The 19,382-nt window shown below is 41.7% G+C and overlaps 2 protein-coding genes across 2 annotated transcripts; both read right to left on the bottom strand.

Annotated features, from left to right (window-relative positions):
- Window positions 1-595: 595 nt before the first annotated feature.
- On the bottom strand, window positions 596-1,582 carry LOC123347391 (olfactory receptor 6F1-like). The gene has a single exon (XM_044984806.1). The coding sequence runs from the start codon at window positions 1,580-1,582 to the stop codon at window positions 596-598; it is 987 nt and encodes a 328-aa protein (XP_044840741.1).
- A 14,229-nt stretch (window positions 1,583-15,811) lies between these two features.
- On the bottom strand, window positions 15,812-16,789 carry LOC123347390 (olfactory receptor 10A2-like). The gene has a single exon (XM_044984805.1). The coding sequence runs from the start codon at window positions 16,787-16,789 to the stop codon at window positions 15,812-15,814; it is 978 nt and encodes a 325-aa protein (XP_044840740.1).
- Between the last annotated feature and the right edge of the window lie 2,593 nt (window positions 16,790-19,382).

Genomic DNA, 19,382 nt, shown 5'->3' with positions numbered 1-19,382 from the left:
ATTTTATAGGTATCAATATCTATATTGATATCAGAATCGATATAGAAATAGATATGTTAATGTGGCCTTCACCCAACAAAGATGGATGAATAGGCAGGAAATTTCACATAGCAGGACACTGAGACTCTCAACCCTCCACAGACTTTCATGTTTTGGTTACCCAGCTACAGATCTCCAGAGAATACTGAGCAACCAAATTTCTTCACTCACTGCAGCGTCAATATTGTTGACCTATTTTTCAGAGGCATAATTGACAACAGACAATCCTAATCACTGGAGAATGAATGTCATTGGCATCAGTCTGTGTGGAAGAGACCCAGAAGCACTCAGAAGATATTAAGCTCTTTGCAGAATTTGGGCACTAGTGTTCATGTAGGGATGACTGAAGCAGAGTGCTCTACTGAAACGTGTGTCTTTTCAAAAAGAATGTCTCTTACATATTAAGTTTTGTATAAAGAAATGTGCATGAATTGTATGAAAGATGAATGCTCAAAAAGTAGCAGAGTAAGAAAGAAAGAAAGAAAGAAATGGGTAACCCTGTTCACAAGGAATGAAATGGGCCATGTTTAAGAAGCTATATCAGTGCATTTGTATTTTATACAAGATAAAATTTTCCCTTTAAGATTCTATGCCTGTTTCTGAAAGCAACCCATTTCAGAATAGTTTTTCTCAGGGACTCTTTGACCTCCTTGTTTCTCAGGCTGTAGATAACAGGGTTGATCATGGGAGTCAGAACTGTGTAGAAGACAGAGAATATTTTGTGTAGGACCTTGGGAGTGTTACTTGTTGGAAACACATAGACAGTAATCACGCTCATGTAAAAAATTGTCACCACAGTGAGGTGAGAGGAGCAGGTGGAAAAGGCCTTTTGCCTCCCTGTGGTGGAAGGGATTCTCAGAATGGCGGTGATGATATAAATGTAGGATGTCAGTGTCAGCAGCAAAGGCACAAGTGTCCCAATGGTAGCGACAGTAAATGTCGCCAATTGCAGTGTCTGGGTGTCACCACAAGACAGCTTTATCATGGGTGAAAAATCACAAAAGAAATGGTCAATTTCTTTGGAACCACAGAATGTTAATTTGAACAAGAAATAATTTAGTGTGCCAATGACCAGAAAACTATATACCCAGGATCCTGCCACTAGCTGGAAACAAACCCTGCCATTCATCAGAGCAGCATAACGGAGTGGATTGCATATTGCTAAATACCGATCGTAAGACATTGCTGCAAGCAGCAGATTTTCTGTCATTGCTATCATACCAAAAAAATATGTTTGCACAAGGCAGCCCTTAACAGAAATGGTTCTGTCCCCAGTCAGGAGATTGGCCAGCATCCTGGGCAGGATGGTGGATGTGTAGGAGATCTCCAAGCAGGCCAAGTTCCCCAGGAAGAAGTACATGGAGGTGTGAAGGTGCTGATCAACCACAACAAGCATAATGATGAGGATTTTTCCGACCATGGTCACAATGTAGATCAGTAGAAACAGCAGGAAGAGAAAGGGCTGAAGTTCAGGGGCATTCCCAAACCCTAAGAGGATGAATTCCATGACCAGGGTTTCATTTCTTCCTTCTGCTTTCTCCATAATATGTATCTAGAAACACAAAACCATTAAATATTAATGGAGTAACACACAGTCAGGTTCTGCTGTCGGTTACACTGCTGGGAAACTGGAGTAGGTAACCTCATAGCACTGCATCTTTCCACTGGAAAAATGAAGTTGTCAATAAACAGAGGAAGACTCATATCGTTAAGAGGTTGAGCTTCCAATATAGGTGAACCAAGAGCATGGAACCCTATTGAAGTACAGAAATGTCCCATGTAAGTCCTGTAAGCTCTCTGGAACTCTTAATAAAGTCTTTTAAGCTCCAATTTTGAAGAATCTTTATTACATCAGTGTCACATCAACAAAACTACAAGACACAATAAAAAATTAATAGATTGGAAATGAAAGATGTTTCGAGTTCAACCACAGGTACATCTCCCCACCCAAAAAAACAAACAAATAAACAAACAAACAAAAAATCCCTAAACACACACCATGGGTGTTTCCAGGTCTCATTTACACCAGGGTGAATTACATCAGCATCATATGGATTTACACAAGTGCTACTGAAATCAGAATCCAATCCCGTATAAGGAAATGTAAAGGAAATAAAAATGAAAAGGCATCAGGAATGAAAGTAGAAAGTCATTTTTATCCAGAAGGCAGAATGATGTGCCTGCAGAAAAATGAAAAAAAGGAGAGTCACGGAGATATATAGAGAGAATGAGGTGAATATATGGAGAGAGAGGGAGAGAGAGAGTTTATTTCTCAAAATTTTATGAGCAATAAAATATAGATAAGTTTAAAGAGAATTAGCAAATCCTTGCTATTAAAGCAAAGGTATCAAACGCAATAACTCTGAAATCTCTTCCTGTTTTTTATCCTACACACTTAGACTCATAGAATCGTAGAAGATTAGGGTTGGAAGGGACCTCAGGAGATCATCTAGTCCAACCCCATGCTGAAAGCAGGACCAACCCCAACTAAATCATCCCAGTCAGGGCGTTCTCAATCCGGGCCTTAAAAACCTCTAAGGATGGAGATTCCACCAACTCCCTAGGTAACCCATTCCAGTGCTTCACCACCCTCCCAGTGAAATAGTGTTTCCTAATATCCAACCTAGACCTTCCCCACTGCAACTTGAGACCATTGCTCCTTGTTCTGTCATCTGCCGCCACTGAGAAGAAGATGAGTTCCATCCTCTTTGGACCACCCCCTTCAGGTAGTTGAAGGCTGCTATCAAAGCCCCCTCACTCTTCTCTTCTGCAGACTAAATATGCCCAGTTCCCTCATCTTCTCCTTGTAAATTATGTGTCCCAGCCCCCTAATAATTTTTGTTGCCCTCCGCTGGACTCTCTCCAATTTGTCCACACCCTTTCTGTAGTGGAGGACCCAAAACTGGATGCACTACTCCAGATGTGGATTACTTGGTATATCTTCATATATCAATTCGTGATATATCCTAGCTTCTGAGCTCTTCATCCACTAATTTATGATGCACCCATATAAACTATGTCTACACCAGGAGTGGCAATGGTACATTGACACTGGTGCAACAGAAGTGTACGTGACACAAAAATGGAATTGCAGAAAGACTCATGCACAGAGAAATGAGACTTTATTTTTGTTTCAAAATTTTAACAAGCAATAAAACTCATGGTGAAAAATAAAATACACACACACAAGGAGCCAATAAACTAGAAAAAATCCTGGAGGATAGGTCCATCAATGGCTGTTAGACAGGATGGATAGGGATGGTGTCCCTAGTCTCCGTTTACCAAAACCTGGAAATAGGTGAGAGGGATTGGGGCACTTGATGATCAGCTGTTCTGTTCATTCCCAGTGAAGCACTTGGCATTGGCCACTGATGGAAGACAGGATACTGGGGTAGATGGACCTTTGGTCTGACCCAGCATGGCTGTTTTTATGTTCCAAATCTGACAGCCATTCATTGCTCTTTTGGGGGCTTGTTTTGCTATAATTCATCTACCTTTATTTCCTTTCCCCCTGGATTGAACAAGCAACGCTTTTCTGTTCTATATGGGGGGTGTCTGAGCAAGTATTTTTCTTTTCTAAATGAGATTATTTCATTTTTTCCTGTGCTGCTTTAACTTTCACGCTGAGGATCTAGTATCAGCTGCAACCTTACCCTAACACTTCCTTCAGATTTTCTGAGATAAGATTATAGCCTTTGCACTACCTTTTCCAGTCTCTTCTACTACTGATACTCTTCAATTATCTCAGTAAACTGAGTTTTGGGTTCCTATCTGGCTGCAGGGCCATCCAGAGTATTCATGGGGCCTGGCACAAAGTGTGGGAGCTGCGGCACTTGTACTCATTAGGCGGCAGTCCGGGTCTTCGGCGGCATTTCGGTAGCTGGGGGCCCCTCAGTTGCTCCATGTCTTCAGCAGCACTGAAGGGCTCCCCACCACCAAAATGCCACCAAAGACCCGAACCGGTGCTGGGCCAGGGCTCGTGGGGCCCCTGTGGGGCCCGGGGCCTGGGGCAAATTGCCCCACTTGACCCCGCACCCGGGCGGCCCTGTCTGGCTGCCCACATCTTACAGTGATTCTTGGTTTATTTATTTATTTTTATTATTCCCTTTCACAGAAATTAATGTGTCTCCTGGTTGGTAATTTCTCCTTCAGATGAGATGATGTAATCTCCCCAGCTATTTCTGCTGATGGGAATCTGAAATTATTGCCTAGAGGAAAGTTAATATTAGTTTTTAGAAAGGAAAAACAATGGTACAAAGACATTCCTATTACTAACCTCAAAGGGGAAGTCATGGAAAACAACTGATTCCAAAGGGAAAATAATGAAGACAGGAGAACCGTTGACCTCAAAGACAAAGGAACAGAAAAAAAGGAATGTCTCATTTCAAAGGAAATTAATGCAGACAGATCTCAGTGGAAATCTCTGTTCATCGGGTATATGAGAGGAGTAGATCTGCTAGAATACTAGAAAGAAGGAACGAATATCAATTCTATTTTATAGGAAGAAGAAAATTAAATGCTGCCAACTTAAAAAATTCTTGATAAAGCTCCCAGGACAGTCTGATCTCTGGACCTGGAACTTGAAACGCAGGCCAAGAAGTCCCCGAAGCTGCCTCATGAACAACACAGAGCAGCACGGGGTGGCATGTGTTCAGTTGCCCCCACCTCCACTGCTCTGCTGCTGTGTTGCTCCTGCCCTCTGCCTTGGAGTCCCTGGCTAGTAGCTCCTGGGAAACTCCCGCTTGCTGTGCAAAACGGGGAGGGGGTGGGGTTGTTCCCCTCCCCCACCTGCCCTCTGCCCATGTACCCCATCTACGCACAGCAGAGGACGGGTGACATGGCTCAGGAGAAAGAGATCTCAGTGTGAGCTAATTGGTGGGAGTGCCTTAAAGAGACAGCGCGTGATCTCTCATACACTTCCCCAGCAGCCAGCATGCACATTCTGTCTCTATATCTCTCACACATACACACCATTTGTCTCTCTCACACACATACACACTCTTTGTCTCACACTTACACACACAGTCTCTGTGTCTCACACACAATCACATGCTCTCTGACTCATACATACACACACACACACACAGACAGTCTCTTTCACACTCAGCTCCCGGCACGTGTTGTTGTTAGTTCCTGCAATGCATGTATATTCTTTTAATTTTATGCTTTCAAAGTGCAGTTGTTGTACTTTTTGAATGGTCTATGCATTTCATAATTTTATTTCACTATTATTCTTAAATTGAATTCTTTGAGCACTGAGTTCTAAAATGCATAACCTGTCCTGAATGCAGTAATTATCCATATGGTAACTTTTAAAAATATATATATTATAGCTAGGCTTTTTGTTTCCACTGGTGGTGCACATCCTCATGTTAACTCGTTGTTGGTGCACATAACAAAATTAATTCCAAACATGGATGGAAGAAATTAAAAGGAATATTGGCGTGAGGGAATATGTTGTATATGTTGGATGGGAAAGGTGGAGGTGGATTGCTATATTGTGAACAGGAATGTCGTTTGCGGCTGTTTATTTTGACAGTGGGCAGTGGAGACATGGATCAAAGCCCATATCAGAAGTGGAGAAAATAACTGTTCCCTTTGCCTCGTTTGGAGACTGAAACAAAACCCCTTGTAGAATCATAGAATCATAGAATCTCAGGGTTGGAAAGGACCTAAGGAGGTCATCTAGTCCAACCCCCTGCTCAAAGCAGGACCAAACCCAACTAAATCATCCCAGCCAGGGCTTTGTCAAGCCTGACCTTAAAAACGTCTAAGGAAGGAGATTCCACCACTTCCCTAGGTAATCCATTCCAGTTCTTGTAGTCAATGACTGAGAGTCTTTCCCTTAAGTAGAAAGGACTTTGAATCTGGCTCATGATTGTAAGATACAAGATGTTGGAGCATTGGAGCTATAGTGAGCTAAAGAATGGTTTGGCCTCTCTTTTGAATCTAGTAACAGGATGACAACTTACACAGTAGGGGGCTGGGTGGGGATGGGGAGTTGACCCTTGGTTAAGAATTGATCTGATGATGTGCACAAACCAGTCCAACAGATACCATTCTCTCTCTAATTATATTACCACCAATGCAATGTTACGTAGTGTTGATGAATTGTATAGTACATTGTTTCACCCACTTTGGTTCATTATAAAAAATATTCAACAGACCAAATAATCAATGGCGGTCAAGTTTATTTCTATAAACCAGTAATAATATGATACAGGAAAAAGAGAATGGGTGACAGGGAATGGATCACTTGATGATTACCTGTTCCATTCATTCCCTCTGAAGCACTTGGCACTGGCCTCTATGAGAAGACAGGATACTGGGCTAGATGGACCGTTAGTCTGACCCAGTATGGCCATTCAGATATAGAATTCTTAAATTCTAAATCTGAGAGTCATTCATTGCTCTTTCTTAGGCAGGTTTTGTTATAACCCATCTGTGATGGGTTCCCCCTGAGGTGCTACTTGGAACTGGAGTTCCCCGGAGCACTCTGCCCCACCAGTCTGGGCTCCCTCTCACACTGTGCTGCTGTGGCAAGCTTCAGGCTCACTCTTGGTCCTACATTTCCTCCAGCATTCACACTGGTAGGGACACATCCAGTTGCAGTTACATGCAGTTCTCTGACCAGCCACTGCATAAACCAACAATAGAGAAGCTACAGTCAAGATAACCACCAGGTCCCCAGCCTAAAGACCCCAGAGCTGTACCACTCTGCCCTGGTCAAAACACTGACCTGTACAAATTTGTTACCCAGTTCACTTCTCAGTTCATTGTGGAGAGAAATATGCACAGTTGTGCTAACCCAGCTGAGATTTTTCCCCAGACACTTCACTTAAAGGCACACTGGTTTAGGTGAAACTACAAACATGTTGATAAACTACAAAAGATAGACTGTAAGTGATTATAAGGGACAGCAAACAGACCAAAGGAGATTACCAGCAAATAAATAAAATCTCAAACTAAGAGAAACAAACTGGTTAGGTTGACTATGAATGAGCAGTTTCTCACCCTGACCAGCAGTCTGGCAGATTCTCAAGGCACAAGCTGCATTTGCTTTGCTGCTTGGGTTTCTCAGGTTTCCATACACAGGCTAGAAAGTGCTTTAGCCTGGTTCCAGCACTTCCCCCAGTTCAGTCTTTGTTCCTCAGGTGTTTCCAGCTGTCTTCTTGTGCGAGGAGCAAAGAAGAACCAAGGATATCACTCCCTGTGTTATATAGCTTTAGCATAGGGTGGTAACCCTTTGTTTCAAAACTTGGTTCCCAGAACAGTTTGTGGAAAAATACAGAGATCCCAAGATGGTGTCCAGAGTCATGTGGCCTGGTCACCTGCCCTTGTAGAGTCATAGCAACCATTAATTTCAGGCTCTATGGAGTGTTCTTAGGAAGACTCACCAGGTGGGAGAAAAGCTTCTCTTCATGCTTATTGTTTTCCCTCATGGGTCATTAGCCTGAATAGACCCTTCCCAACCAACTATCTAGACTGTTAGAATCTTGTCTAGTGGGAGTTACCCACTACATTTGAAACAGATATATAGTCAATATTCATAACTTGAAATACAAAAATGACACATACATAGAAACAGGAAAATCATATTCAGGAAATCATAACTTTTCCAATGACAGTTTACATGACCCGTCTTGCACAAAAGGCATAATAATTATGCTATAATCATATCTTAATAATATCACTTGAAAGAATATGGTGGGCAGTGTTACAACATGTATCTTCATTTACTATCCCCCGGGATTGAATAAGCAATCCCTTTCTGTTTTATATGGGGGGTGCCTGAGCAAGGTTTTTTTTTTCTTTTCTAAATGAGATTATTTCATTTTTATTGTGCTGTTTTACCTTTCACACTGATGATCTATTACTAGCTGCATCCTTACCCTAACCCTTCCTTCAGATTTTCTGAGATAAGATTGCAATCTTTGCACTACGTTTTCCATTCTCTTCTACTATAGACACTCTTCAATTATTTCAGGAAACTGAGCTTTGGGTTCCTTTCTGTATGCCCGGATCTTAGAGTGCTTTTTAGTGTCTTTTGTTATTATTCCCTTTCACAGAAATTAATTTGTCTCCTGGTTGGTCATTTCTCCTTCCGATGAGATGATGTAATCTCCCCTCATATTTCTGCTGGTGGGAATTTGAAATTATTGCCTAGAGGAAAGTTAATATTTGGGTTTGGAAAGGAAAAACAATGGTACAAGGACAGTCCTATTACTAACCTCAAAAGAGAAGTCATGGAAAACAACTGAATCCAGAGGAAAAATAATGGAGACAGGAGAACTGTTGCCCCAAAAGACAAAGGGGGTGGGGGGAAAGGGAATGTCTAATTTCCAAGGAAATTAATGCAGACGGAACTTCTGATCTCAATGGAAATCTGTGTTCATATCATATATTAGATGAGCAGATCTTCTAGAATAATAGGAAAAAAGGAACCTATATCAATTCATTTTTATAGGAAGAAGAAAATTAAATGCTCCCAAGTGAAAAAAAAAATCTTGGATAAAGCTCCCAGGTTAGTCTGATCTCTGGAGCTGGAAATCCAAAGAGCAGGCCAAGAAGACCCCTAAGCTGCCATCTGAACAAAGTTTTAATTCCTTGATAACATTGGCTGTGGTTTTTGCAGGACCCTAAGGGAATTAGGCATCCAACTGCCTTTGAATGTCAAAGAGTGTTGGGAACCTAACTTTTCTATGCTCTTTTGAAAATCCCCACTTTGATGCCAAATGGCCTAATTTACACCCATCCTTCTGGTCTTTGCTGAAAGAGCAGGGGCTCCTTCACCCACATAGTGAGGGACTATAGTGTGGATGTGGGATGGGAAAGGTGGAGGTGGATTATTGTTCTGTAAAACGTGAACGTAGCCCAAATCAGACATGAAGAAAATAACTGTTGCCTTTGCCCCATACGGGGCCTGACACAAACCCCCTTGTAACAAATGACTGAGGCCTTGGTTACGCTGCCACTTTACAGCACTGCAACTTTCTCACTTAGGGGTGTGAAAAAACAGTGTCAATAATTGTGACATTCCATACCTTGGGAGGAGCATACTGTAACCCCATATTCTTCATTTTTATATAATCTTAATCTTACTTATAAGGCATCCCATGTAAGGTATCAGGGGAAAGATCTGCTGAAAGTCATTTCTCTAACCATATGTGTATATCATTAATGCATATGAAGTTATGAGAATTGCTTTTTATGGTTGTCATTAAAATATACTGTTAGTTGGGCAATCAGCCAGATATTAGCTTCCCAGAGGCAAGAGCAAGAAACGTAACCAACGCCCGGGTGGGGTGTCAAACAACCCATCAATAGCCATTGTCCAGTAAGAAAGCTACAATGCAATGACTCAGCTGAATGAGGCCACACCAGGGGAATTGCTCAACTTTGCTGAGTTGCTCAGAAATGCCCCCAGACATGCCTGGACTTGTGCTGCCCAAGCACACGGAGTGGGGTTATAAAACAGGTGTAGTGGACACATACTGGGCCTTTCTCCTGCCCCCAGCTATGCTGCAAGGAACCAAGTCACTCAGAAGAAGACACAAGAACACAGGAACATGAGAATGGCCATATTGAGTCAGACCAAAGGTCCATCTAGCCCAGTATCCTGTCTACCAACAGTGGCCAATGGCAGGTGCCCCCCAACAGGTAATCATCAAGTGATCTCTCTCCTACCATTCATATGCACCCTCTGACAAACAGGGGCTAGGGACACCATTCCTTACTCATCCTGGCTAACAGCCATTAATGGACTTAAACTTCATGAATTTATCCAGTTCTCTTTTAAACCCTGTGATAGTCCAAACCTTCACAACCGCCTCAGGCAAGGAGTTCCACAGGTTGACTGTGTGCTGTGTGAAGAAGAACTTTTCCTTTTTCATTTTCTCCACACCACTCGTGATTTTATATACCTCTATCATATCCCCCCTTAGTCTCCTCTTTTCCAAGCTGAAAAGTCCCAGCCTCTTTAATCTCCCCTCATATGGGACCTGTTCCAAACCCCTAATCATTTTAATTGGCTTTGAGCAGTGCAAGATGGTATATTCCTGGGGTATGGTGCTGGGAGCTGGGGGGATTTGGCTCTGGTGCCTTTCTCTATGAGATGCATTAGTGGCTCCGGGAGCATTCATGTAATCTACCTGGGTGTAGGACTCCACATGCTGTTGTGCTGAGCGATCACCGCGCCTGGAGGGGCTTGCTGCTGATCACTAGCACGGCATTGTGAGAGACAGCCCAGGCGAGAGAATATTCAAGGGGAACAGTGGTTCCACAGTCCCAGGCTGCACCCCAGGGGGATCCCGTCACAACAATGCACCAGTGCTGGTAGCTACTCCCCTCATGGGAGTGTTTTTTTTACACTGCTGGCAGAGCTCTCTCCCAGCTTTGGTGCCACGACTACATAGTCATGTTAAAGCACTGCCATGATAGCGTGATAGGAAGTTGATTCGTGGGGAGGTAGTGATCTGATGACATTCACAAACCAGGTCAACCAACACCATTTGCTCTTTCATTATATTGAAACCAGTGCAATGTTTCTTAGTGTTTATTTATAATATAATCAATTGTTTCACTTACTTTGGTTCATTAAAATTATATTCAGGAGACCAATTAATCAATGTCAGTCAAGTGTATTGCTATAAACCAGTAATAATAAAGTACAGGGAAAAGGTTCTGTGTGACACCAAACTCCAAGGAAGCCATCACTTGCTGTCATGTTACATTCACCTGATGGAGAAGGTGAACTCCCAAATTTATACTGCTATACCCATCTTTGTATACGTGTCCTGTTTACAAGTAACAGATGCTGGGTACCTCATCTGAAACTAATCAGAGCTATACCTTATTTTCTTTTACCATGCTGTACCTCTTCTCTCCTTGGTCTGAACAGATGAATTTCAAGCACCAAAGGGTCATGAAAGCACCTGCTAGGCCTCTCATAGGGCAGTACAATCACATGTTTTGTCCTCTTTGGGTTATTCCAGTACATGCCTGTGAAAACAATTTCCTACCTGTCGCTATAATAAAATAATCATCTGTCCTGTTTTGGACAACTGTCCAGTCTACTTCAGCCAAAACTGACATAAGATAATTCAAGGAGTTATGGAATACTTATCATAAGAGAATAGGAGTCGAGTTAAAGTGTAGGCCAATTTAAACTATATAACCGCTATATTATTTGTGCTTAATGTACACTAATGTACAGATGGTTTGGATAATCCATATTTGCCTAAATCATCAAAGTGCCAGTTGGTGTTTTATTCATCAGCCATGTATCACCAGGTCTTTAGAAATATTAGGTGCTTTACGATTAGAACTGAGCAAAAAATTACATTTTTGTTTCAGTGGCTAAATAAAAAAAATCCAGAGAAAAATGGGTTTGTTTGGAACCAAGGGTGGGCAAGCACCCCTCATCCCAGAACTCCACCCACGTAGCAACTCTGAGTTTACGGATATCTCCAGAGACAGGTGACAGCTGAAGCAAAGAGTTGCACAGGCTTTGCAAAAGTTTCTAAACACAATTATTCTTTACATAGGTTGCACAAAAATACACTGTGGTAGAGAAAACAATGAAACACTTACATGCATTTCCCTGCCTGAGTTTCCTCACCCATATGGGGCATTCTAAGAGATTGTTCAGGAGTCCTTTAGGGTACACAGGGTTCCCATTCCTGCATAGTTGTAACAATCATGAGGTGAGAGGAGCAGGTAGAAAAGACCTTTTGATTCTCTATGGTGCACAAAATTCTCAGGATGGCGCACACACCAAAGCTCCTCACCTGTGATAGAGGAGCACAAGCCTCATGGACTCTCACCCTTCATTTTAAAATGTTACTTTTTTTTTTACTTTTTTTTTTCTCTTTTTTGTGTGTTTTTCTTAATATTTATATTTTTTTACTTTTTATTATATTTTACTTGCATGTCCTGTTTTATTTTATTCTCGTTTATATATTTTAAGATTTATTTCATTTTATTTTCCATTTTTATTGTTTTTTTCTATTTTACAATTTTTATTACTTTATTTTTCAGTTTTTATTATTTTATTTTTAAGTCTGTTAATATTTATTTATTACTATTTTAAATTTATTTGCACTTTCTATAAATGTATTACTTTTTCTATTTTTTATCCTACTTTATGTGAATTGTAGCTGTATAGGGAATCTCCTAGCATGGGCCACCTAGTTCAGCTCTCCTTTCCTTGACCTCAAAGGAATAATTGCGATCTATGAACTCTCACTAGCCACCCGAGGACACACTGGGTACGAGATACAGACAAATATAAGAAAGAAAGACTCCAAGGGAACTTTCAGTAAAGCAAGTGGGCTAAATATCTTCAAACAGCTCTGACAAATAAATCCCTTTGCAGATCAATTGCAACAGCCAAGGAAATGTATAAAAGCAAAAAATTGAAGGAATTGGGAAGCGTATCATCGTTTTACAGCATTAGGTGGAAAAGCACAGAGGATTGAGTGTGAAGAATGGATGTTAATCGCAAGAAACACATCAATGTCTGTGGGAAGGGGTAGAGAGGAAGGTGCGGTATCCTTGCTGTATATTCACTGTAATCTGGGGGGGAATCTGCTTTTGAAGTTCTCTGTACAGAAGAAAGAAAGAAAGAAAGAAAGAAAGAAAGAAAGAAATCAAATATTTCTGAAAAGCAGAGGGGATGTTGCTTTGTGTTTAGCGAAAGGGCTACCTCTTCTGCTTTGATAAGTCTCCATAGCTCCATGGAAGTCTTTGTGCCCTGCCTCAGCTTATACCAGGTGAGAGTTCTTTGGGCCCCAGCCCTGTAAGACAATCAGTGATTTCCCTTCACCTCACAGAATCCAGACTTCATTTCTATTGCACAGTTCAGTACAGTGATGTGATCAACTCCATGAGGATACCTGGGACATGAAGGAAGTGTGGGTGTGATTAACAAATTAGAGGACTGGGCCAAAAGAAACCTGATGAGGTTCAACAAAGACAAGTGCAGAGTTCTGCACTTAGGACCAGGGCCGGCTCCAGGTTTTCTGCTGCCTCATGCGGTGCAAAAAAAAAAAAATTAAATAACTGACATAGAAACACAACACACCTTGATGGACTTTAAACTGTGTCTTCACTAATATATCCCATTGGTAATGGAGGGTTTGCAGTTAGGACATTTAGGTATTAATTAACAGCAACATTGATTGTGTCATTTCCTCTGAAATATTGCCGTTAAGTTGCAATGGGTTTTCAACAGCAAAGTCCAAATTGTTCCCTGGTGTAACTCCTTTGTTTTCACTGGTTACACCAGGGGTTCATCTGAAAAAGTGAGTTTTTATCACTGAAATACTGAGCTTGGTTCTGATAACAGATACAGCAGAGACTGTAAAAAGACACAAACATAGCTGGAGAGCTGGATGTAGAGTCCTGGTCCTTTATTTCCAAACACTCCGAGCCAGAGTTTTAATGGTATTTATTTGCCTAAAAATGCAGATAGGAACCTAGTGAGATATTCAAAAGCAGCCTGGGACAAGATACAAAAAATGGACTTTGGCTCCTAACCACTATAGGTGCCTAAATCCCAGAATCCTGCCTCAGTGGGATTCTCTAAACATCTACGCAGCTGTTTCTGAAGTCTATAGGCATCGAAACTCAACTTGGAGCCTACTTTTTGTAGTCAAATTCCTTAGCGGGCTTAGAGTTCTGTCTCTGGGCAGGCGCACTGCAGCCTGAGACCAGGCGTCTGGACACATACATCCCAGAGTCTCTCCACCTAACTCACCTGAGGGGTCCAATCTGGTAGGTGAGCTCACAGAAAAAGACTGATGTGGAAGTAAGGACTCGCTTGTCACTTTTAGCCTAGTGGTTAGGGTACACAGCTGGGATGTCACAGATTCCTGGTTCAAGTTGCACCTCTGTTGGAGGGAGGAAAAGGGGAATTTTTGCCTATCCTTAATTGAAAATATGAGTGTACTGAATCTATGCTGAAGTGATAGATACAAGTGTTCCTAGAAGAAAGAAAGAATGAAAGAAAGAATAACTTGGGCCAAAATTTTCAATCCTTGATTCATGATATTTAGGTTCCTATTTTTTTATTTGGCTGTGAAAATTAGCTTAGAAACCCATATTCAAAAACAATCTACCCAAAATAATGATGCTCTTTTTCATTGCTACACACTGATTTTCTCAGCTAACTCGGACAGTTCCAGATGTGGAGATCTGCATGCTGTAGTTTATTGTGTATTGACAGATCTTCATGAAACAAACCACTCCTATCATCCTCAGTTTCTATCACCACAGCCTGATTAAAAAAGAGGAAAACAAAGAAGTCAGAAGCCTCTAATCTATACCCCTCTGACTCATTAAACCAGCAGAATTTATCCTACATTCCTTTACATTGAAAAAAAAATTACTTGGATTCTCTGAATTCATGTGCAGTTTACCCACAGAATTTCTCAGGGCCTACTTAATATTGGTATTTCGCAGGCTATAAATGAGGGGATTGACTAAGGGAGTCAGGACTGTGTAGAAGGGACAGAACCCTTTGTTCAGGTCTCTCAGTGTTTTGGACTTTGGTAACATTTAGACAATAATCAAAGTCTCATAGAATAATGTAACAAAGATGAGGTGAGAGAAGCAGGTGGGAAAGGCCTTTTTTCTGCCAGTGGTGGAAGGTATTCATAGGATGGGGGGAGATGATGCAGATATAGGATATTAAAATTAAGAGGAGAGGAGGCAGAGTGAAAATACAGGCAAATGTTGCAATGTACCATTACTTTATTTCTTTGAATTAAGACCCATAAGATGCAAGAACACAAAAACTGAGAGACAAAGCAGGCTGCTTCCTAAAACAGAGAGGCATAAGTCTAGGCTGGCGGGCTGCAGAATGTCTCACAACAGCTAGACAAGGTCAGCTCCCACACTGCTGCACTGGGTGGCACAGTATGGGGAGGAGGTGAGAGCCCTCGGTGAAGAAAGGACAGGTTAAGGACTATTTAGAACAGCTGGACATGCACAGGTCCATGGGAGCGGATAGATAGGTTGGATATTAGGAAAAACTTTTTCACTCAGAGAGTGGTGAAGCACTGGAATGGGTTACCTAGGGAGGTGGTGGAATCTCCTTCATTAGAGGTTTTGAAGGTCAGGCTTGATAAAGCCCTGGCTGGGATGATTTAGTTGGGAACTGGTCCTGCTTTGAGCAGGGAGTTGAAATAGATGACCTCTTGAGGTCCCTTCCAACCCTGATATTCTATGATTCTATGATAATGAATCCAAGGGTGCTGAAGGAATTGACTGATGTGATTGCAGATCCATTAACCATTATCTTTGAAAACTTGTAGTGATGACTGGAAAAAGGCAAATATCGTTCACATCTTTAAAAAAGGGAAGAAGGAGAATCCGGGGAACTACAGACGGGTCAGCCTCACCTCAGACCCTGGAAAAATTGTGAAGCAGATCCTCAAGGAATGCATTTTGAAGCACTTGGAAGAGAGGAAAGTGATCAGGAACAGTAAACATGGATTAACCAAGGGCAAGTCATGCCTGACCAGTGTGATGAAAGATGCATGCTCAAAAAGTAGCAGAGTAACAGAAAGAAAGAAAGAAAGAAAGAAAGAAAGAAAGAAAGAAAGAAAGAAAGAAAGAAAGAAAGAAAGAAAGAAAGAAAGAAAGAAAGAAAGAAAGAAAGAAAGAAAGAAAAAGAAATTGTAAGGTCAATAATGGGTAACCCTTTTCTGAAGGAATGAAATGGCCATGTCTAAAAAACTATATCAGTTAATCTTTAATTTACTATAGGCTAAAAATTTTCCTTTAAGCTTCTATGCCTGTTTCTGAAAGCAATCCGATTCAGAATAGTTTTTCTCAGGGACTGTTTGACCTCACTGTTTCTCAGGCTGTAGATAACGGGGTTGATCATGGGAGTCAGAACTGTGTAGAAAAGAGAGAATATTTTGTTTAGGACCTTGGGAGTGTTGCTTGTTGGAAACACATAGACAGTAATCACGCTCATGTATAAAATTGTCACCACGATGAGGTGAGAGGAGCAGGTGGAAAAGGCCTTTTGTCTCCCTGTGGTGGAAGGGATTCTCAGAATGGCGGTGATGATATAAATGTAGGATGTCAGTGTCAGTAGCAAAGGCAAGAGTGTCCCAATGGTAGAGACAGTAAATGTCGCCAGTTGCAGAATCTGGGTGTCACCACAAGACAGCTTTATCATGGGTGAAAAATCACAAAAGAAATGGTCAATTTCTTTGGAACCACAGAATGTTAATGGAAACAAGAAATAATTTAGTGTGCCAATGACCAGAAAACTATATACCCAGGACCCTGCCACTAGCTGGAAACAAACCCTGCCATTCATCAGAGCAGCATAACGGAGTGGATTGCATATTGCTAAATACCGATCGTAAGACATTGCCGCAAGCAGCAGATTTTCTGTTGATGCTATGATAGCAAAAAAATATGTTTGCACAAGGCAGCACTGAACAGAAATGGTTCCATCCCCAGTCAGGAGACTGGCCAGCAGCCTAGGCAGAATGGTGGAGGTGTAGCAGATCTCCAAACAGGCCAAGTTCCCCAGGAAGACGTACATGGGGGTGTGAAGGTGCTGATCAACCACAACGAGCATAATGATGAGGATGTTCCCGACCATGGTTACAATGTAGATCAGTAGAAACAGCAGGAAGAGAAGGGGCTGAATTTCAGGGGCATTCCCAAATCCTAAGAGGATGAATTCCACGATCAGGGTTTCATTTCTTCCTTCCGCTTTTTCCATAATATGTATCTAGCAACACAAAACCATTAAATATTAACGGAGGAGTACACACAGTCAGGTTCTGCTGTCGGTTACACTGCTGGGAAACTGGAGTAGGTAACCTCATGCCACTGCATCTCTCCAGTGGAAAAATGAAGTTGTCAATAAACAGAGGAAGGCTCATATCGTTAAGAGTTTGAGGTTCCAATATAGGTGAACCAAGAGCATGGAACCGTATTGAACTACAGAAATGTCCCGTCTAAGTCCCGTAAGCTCTCTTGAACTCTAAATAAAGACTTTTCAGCTCCGATTTTAAAGTATCTTTATCACATCAGTGTCACATCAACAAATCTACAAGACATAATAAAAAAATTAATAGATTGGAAATGAAAGATGTTTAGAGTTCAACCACGGGTACATCCCACCTCACCAAAACTAACAATCAAACAAAAAACCTAAACACACATCATGGGCTGTTTCCTGATCTCATTTACACCAGGGTAAATTACATCAGCATCATATGGATTTACACAAGTGCAACTGAGATCAGAATCCAACCCCAAATAAAGAAATGTAAAGGAAATCAAAATGAAAATGCATCAGGTTAGAAAGTAGAGAGTCATATTTATCCAGAGGGTGAATTATGTGCCTGTAGAAAAATGAAAAAGTGGAGAATCACAGAGATATATAGACAGAATGAGTTGAATATATGTAGAGAGAGAGAGAGTATATTTCTCAAAATTTTATGAGTAATAAAATGTAGATAAGTTTAAAGAGAATTAGCAGATCCTTGCTATTAAAGCAAAGGTATCAGACTCAATAACTCTGAAATTTCTTCCTGTTTTTTATCCTACACAATTAGACTCATAGAATCGTAGAAGACAAGGGTTGGAAGAGACCTTTGGAGATCATCTAGTCCAACCCCGTGCTGAAAGCAGGACTTACCTTAACTAAATCATCCCAGCACTGGTGCAATAGAAGTGTATGTAACACAAAAATGGAATTGCAGAAAGACACATGCACAGAGAAGTGAGACTATATTTTTGTTTCAAAATTTTAACAAGCAATAAAACTCATGTGGTGAAAAACAAAATACACATACACAAGGAGCCAATAAACTAGAAAAAATCATGGAAGACAGGTCCATCAATGGCTGTTAGACAGGATGGACAGGGCTGGTGTCCTAGTCTCTGTTTCCCAAAGCTGGAAATAGGTGATCAGCTGTTCTGTTCATTCCCAGCACTTGGCATTGGCCACTGATGAAACACAGGAGACTGGAGTAGATGGACCGTTTGACTGACTCAGCATGGCTGTTTTTATGTTCTAAATCTGACAGCCATTCATTGCTCTTTTGGGGGCATGTTTTGCTATAACTCATCTACCTTCATTTCCTTTCCCCCTGGATTGAACAAGCAACTCTATTCTGTTTTATATGGGGGGTGCCTGAGCAGGTATTTTTCTTTTCTAAATCAGATTATTTCATTTTTTCCTGTGCTGCTTTAACTTTCACACTGATGATCTAGTATAAGCTGCACCCTTATCCTAACCCTTCCTTCACATTTTCTGAGATAAGATTATAGTCTTTTCCAGTCTCTTCTACTATTGACGCTCTTCAATTGTCTCAGTAAACTGAGCCTTGGGTTCCTATCTGGCTGCAGGGCTGCCCAGAGGATTCAGGGGGCCTGGGGCAAAGTGTGGGAGCTGCGGCAGTTGTACTTACCTCGCGGCGATCCGGGTCTTCGGCGGCATTTTGGCAGCTGGGGGCCCTTCAGTTGCTCCGCGTCTTCAGCAGCACTGAAGGGCCCCCCACCACCGAAATGCCACCAAAGACCCGAACCGGTGCTGGGCCAGGGCTCGTGAGGCCACTGCGGGGCCCGGGGCCTGGGGCAAATTGCCCCACTTGCCCCTGCCCCTGGGCGGCCCTGTCTGGCTGCCCACATCTTACAGTGATTCTTGGTTTATTTATTTATTTTTATTATTCCCTTTCACAGAAATTAATGTGTCTCCTGGTCGGTAATTTCTCCTACAGATGAGATGATGTAATCTCCCCAGCTATTTCTGCTGATGGGAATCTGAAATTATTGCCTAGAGGAAAGTTAATATTAGTTTTTAGAAAGGAAAAAAATGATCCAAAGACAGTCTTATTACTAACCTCAAAGGGGAAGTCATGGAAAACAACTGATGCCAAAGGGTAAATAATGGAGACAGGAGAACCGTTTTCTCCAAAGACAAAGGAACAGAAAAAAGGGAATGTCTCATTTCAAAGGAAATTAATGCACACAGATCTCAGTGGAAATCTCTGTTCATCGGATATATGAGAGGAATAGATCTGCTAGAATACTAGAAAAAAGGAACAAAGATCAATTCTATTTTATAGGAAGAAAAAAATTAAATGCTGCCAACTTAAAAAATTCTTGGATAAAGCTCCCAGGACAGTGTGATCTCTGGACCTGGAACTTCAAACGTGGGGAAAGAAGTCCCCGAAGCTGCCACGTGAACAACGCAGAGCAGCGCAGGGTGGCATGTGTTCAGGTGCCCCCACCTCCGCTGCTCTGCTGGCATGTTGTTCCTGCCCTCTGCCTTGGAGCCCCTGTTAGTAGCTCCTGGGAAACTC

Source organism: Mauremys mutica, chromosome 13, assembly GCF_020497125.1.
Source record: "Mauremys mutica isolate MM-2020 ecotype Southern chromosome 13, ASM2049712v1, whole genome shotgun sequence".
In the NCBI taxonomy this organism is placed as follows: Eukaryota; Metazoa; Chordata; order Testudines; family Geoemydidae; genus Mauremys; species Mauremys mutica.
Note: the sequence above shows the minus strand (reverse complement) of the source record. Positions and strands in the feature narration are given on the sequence as shown.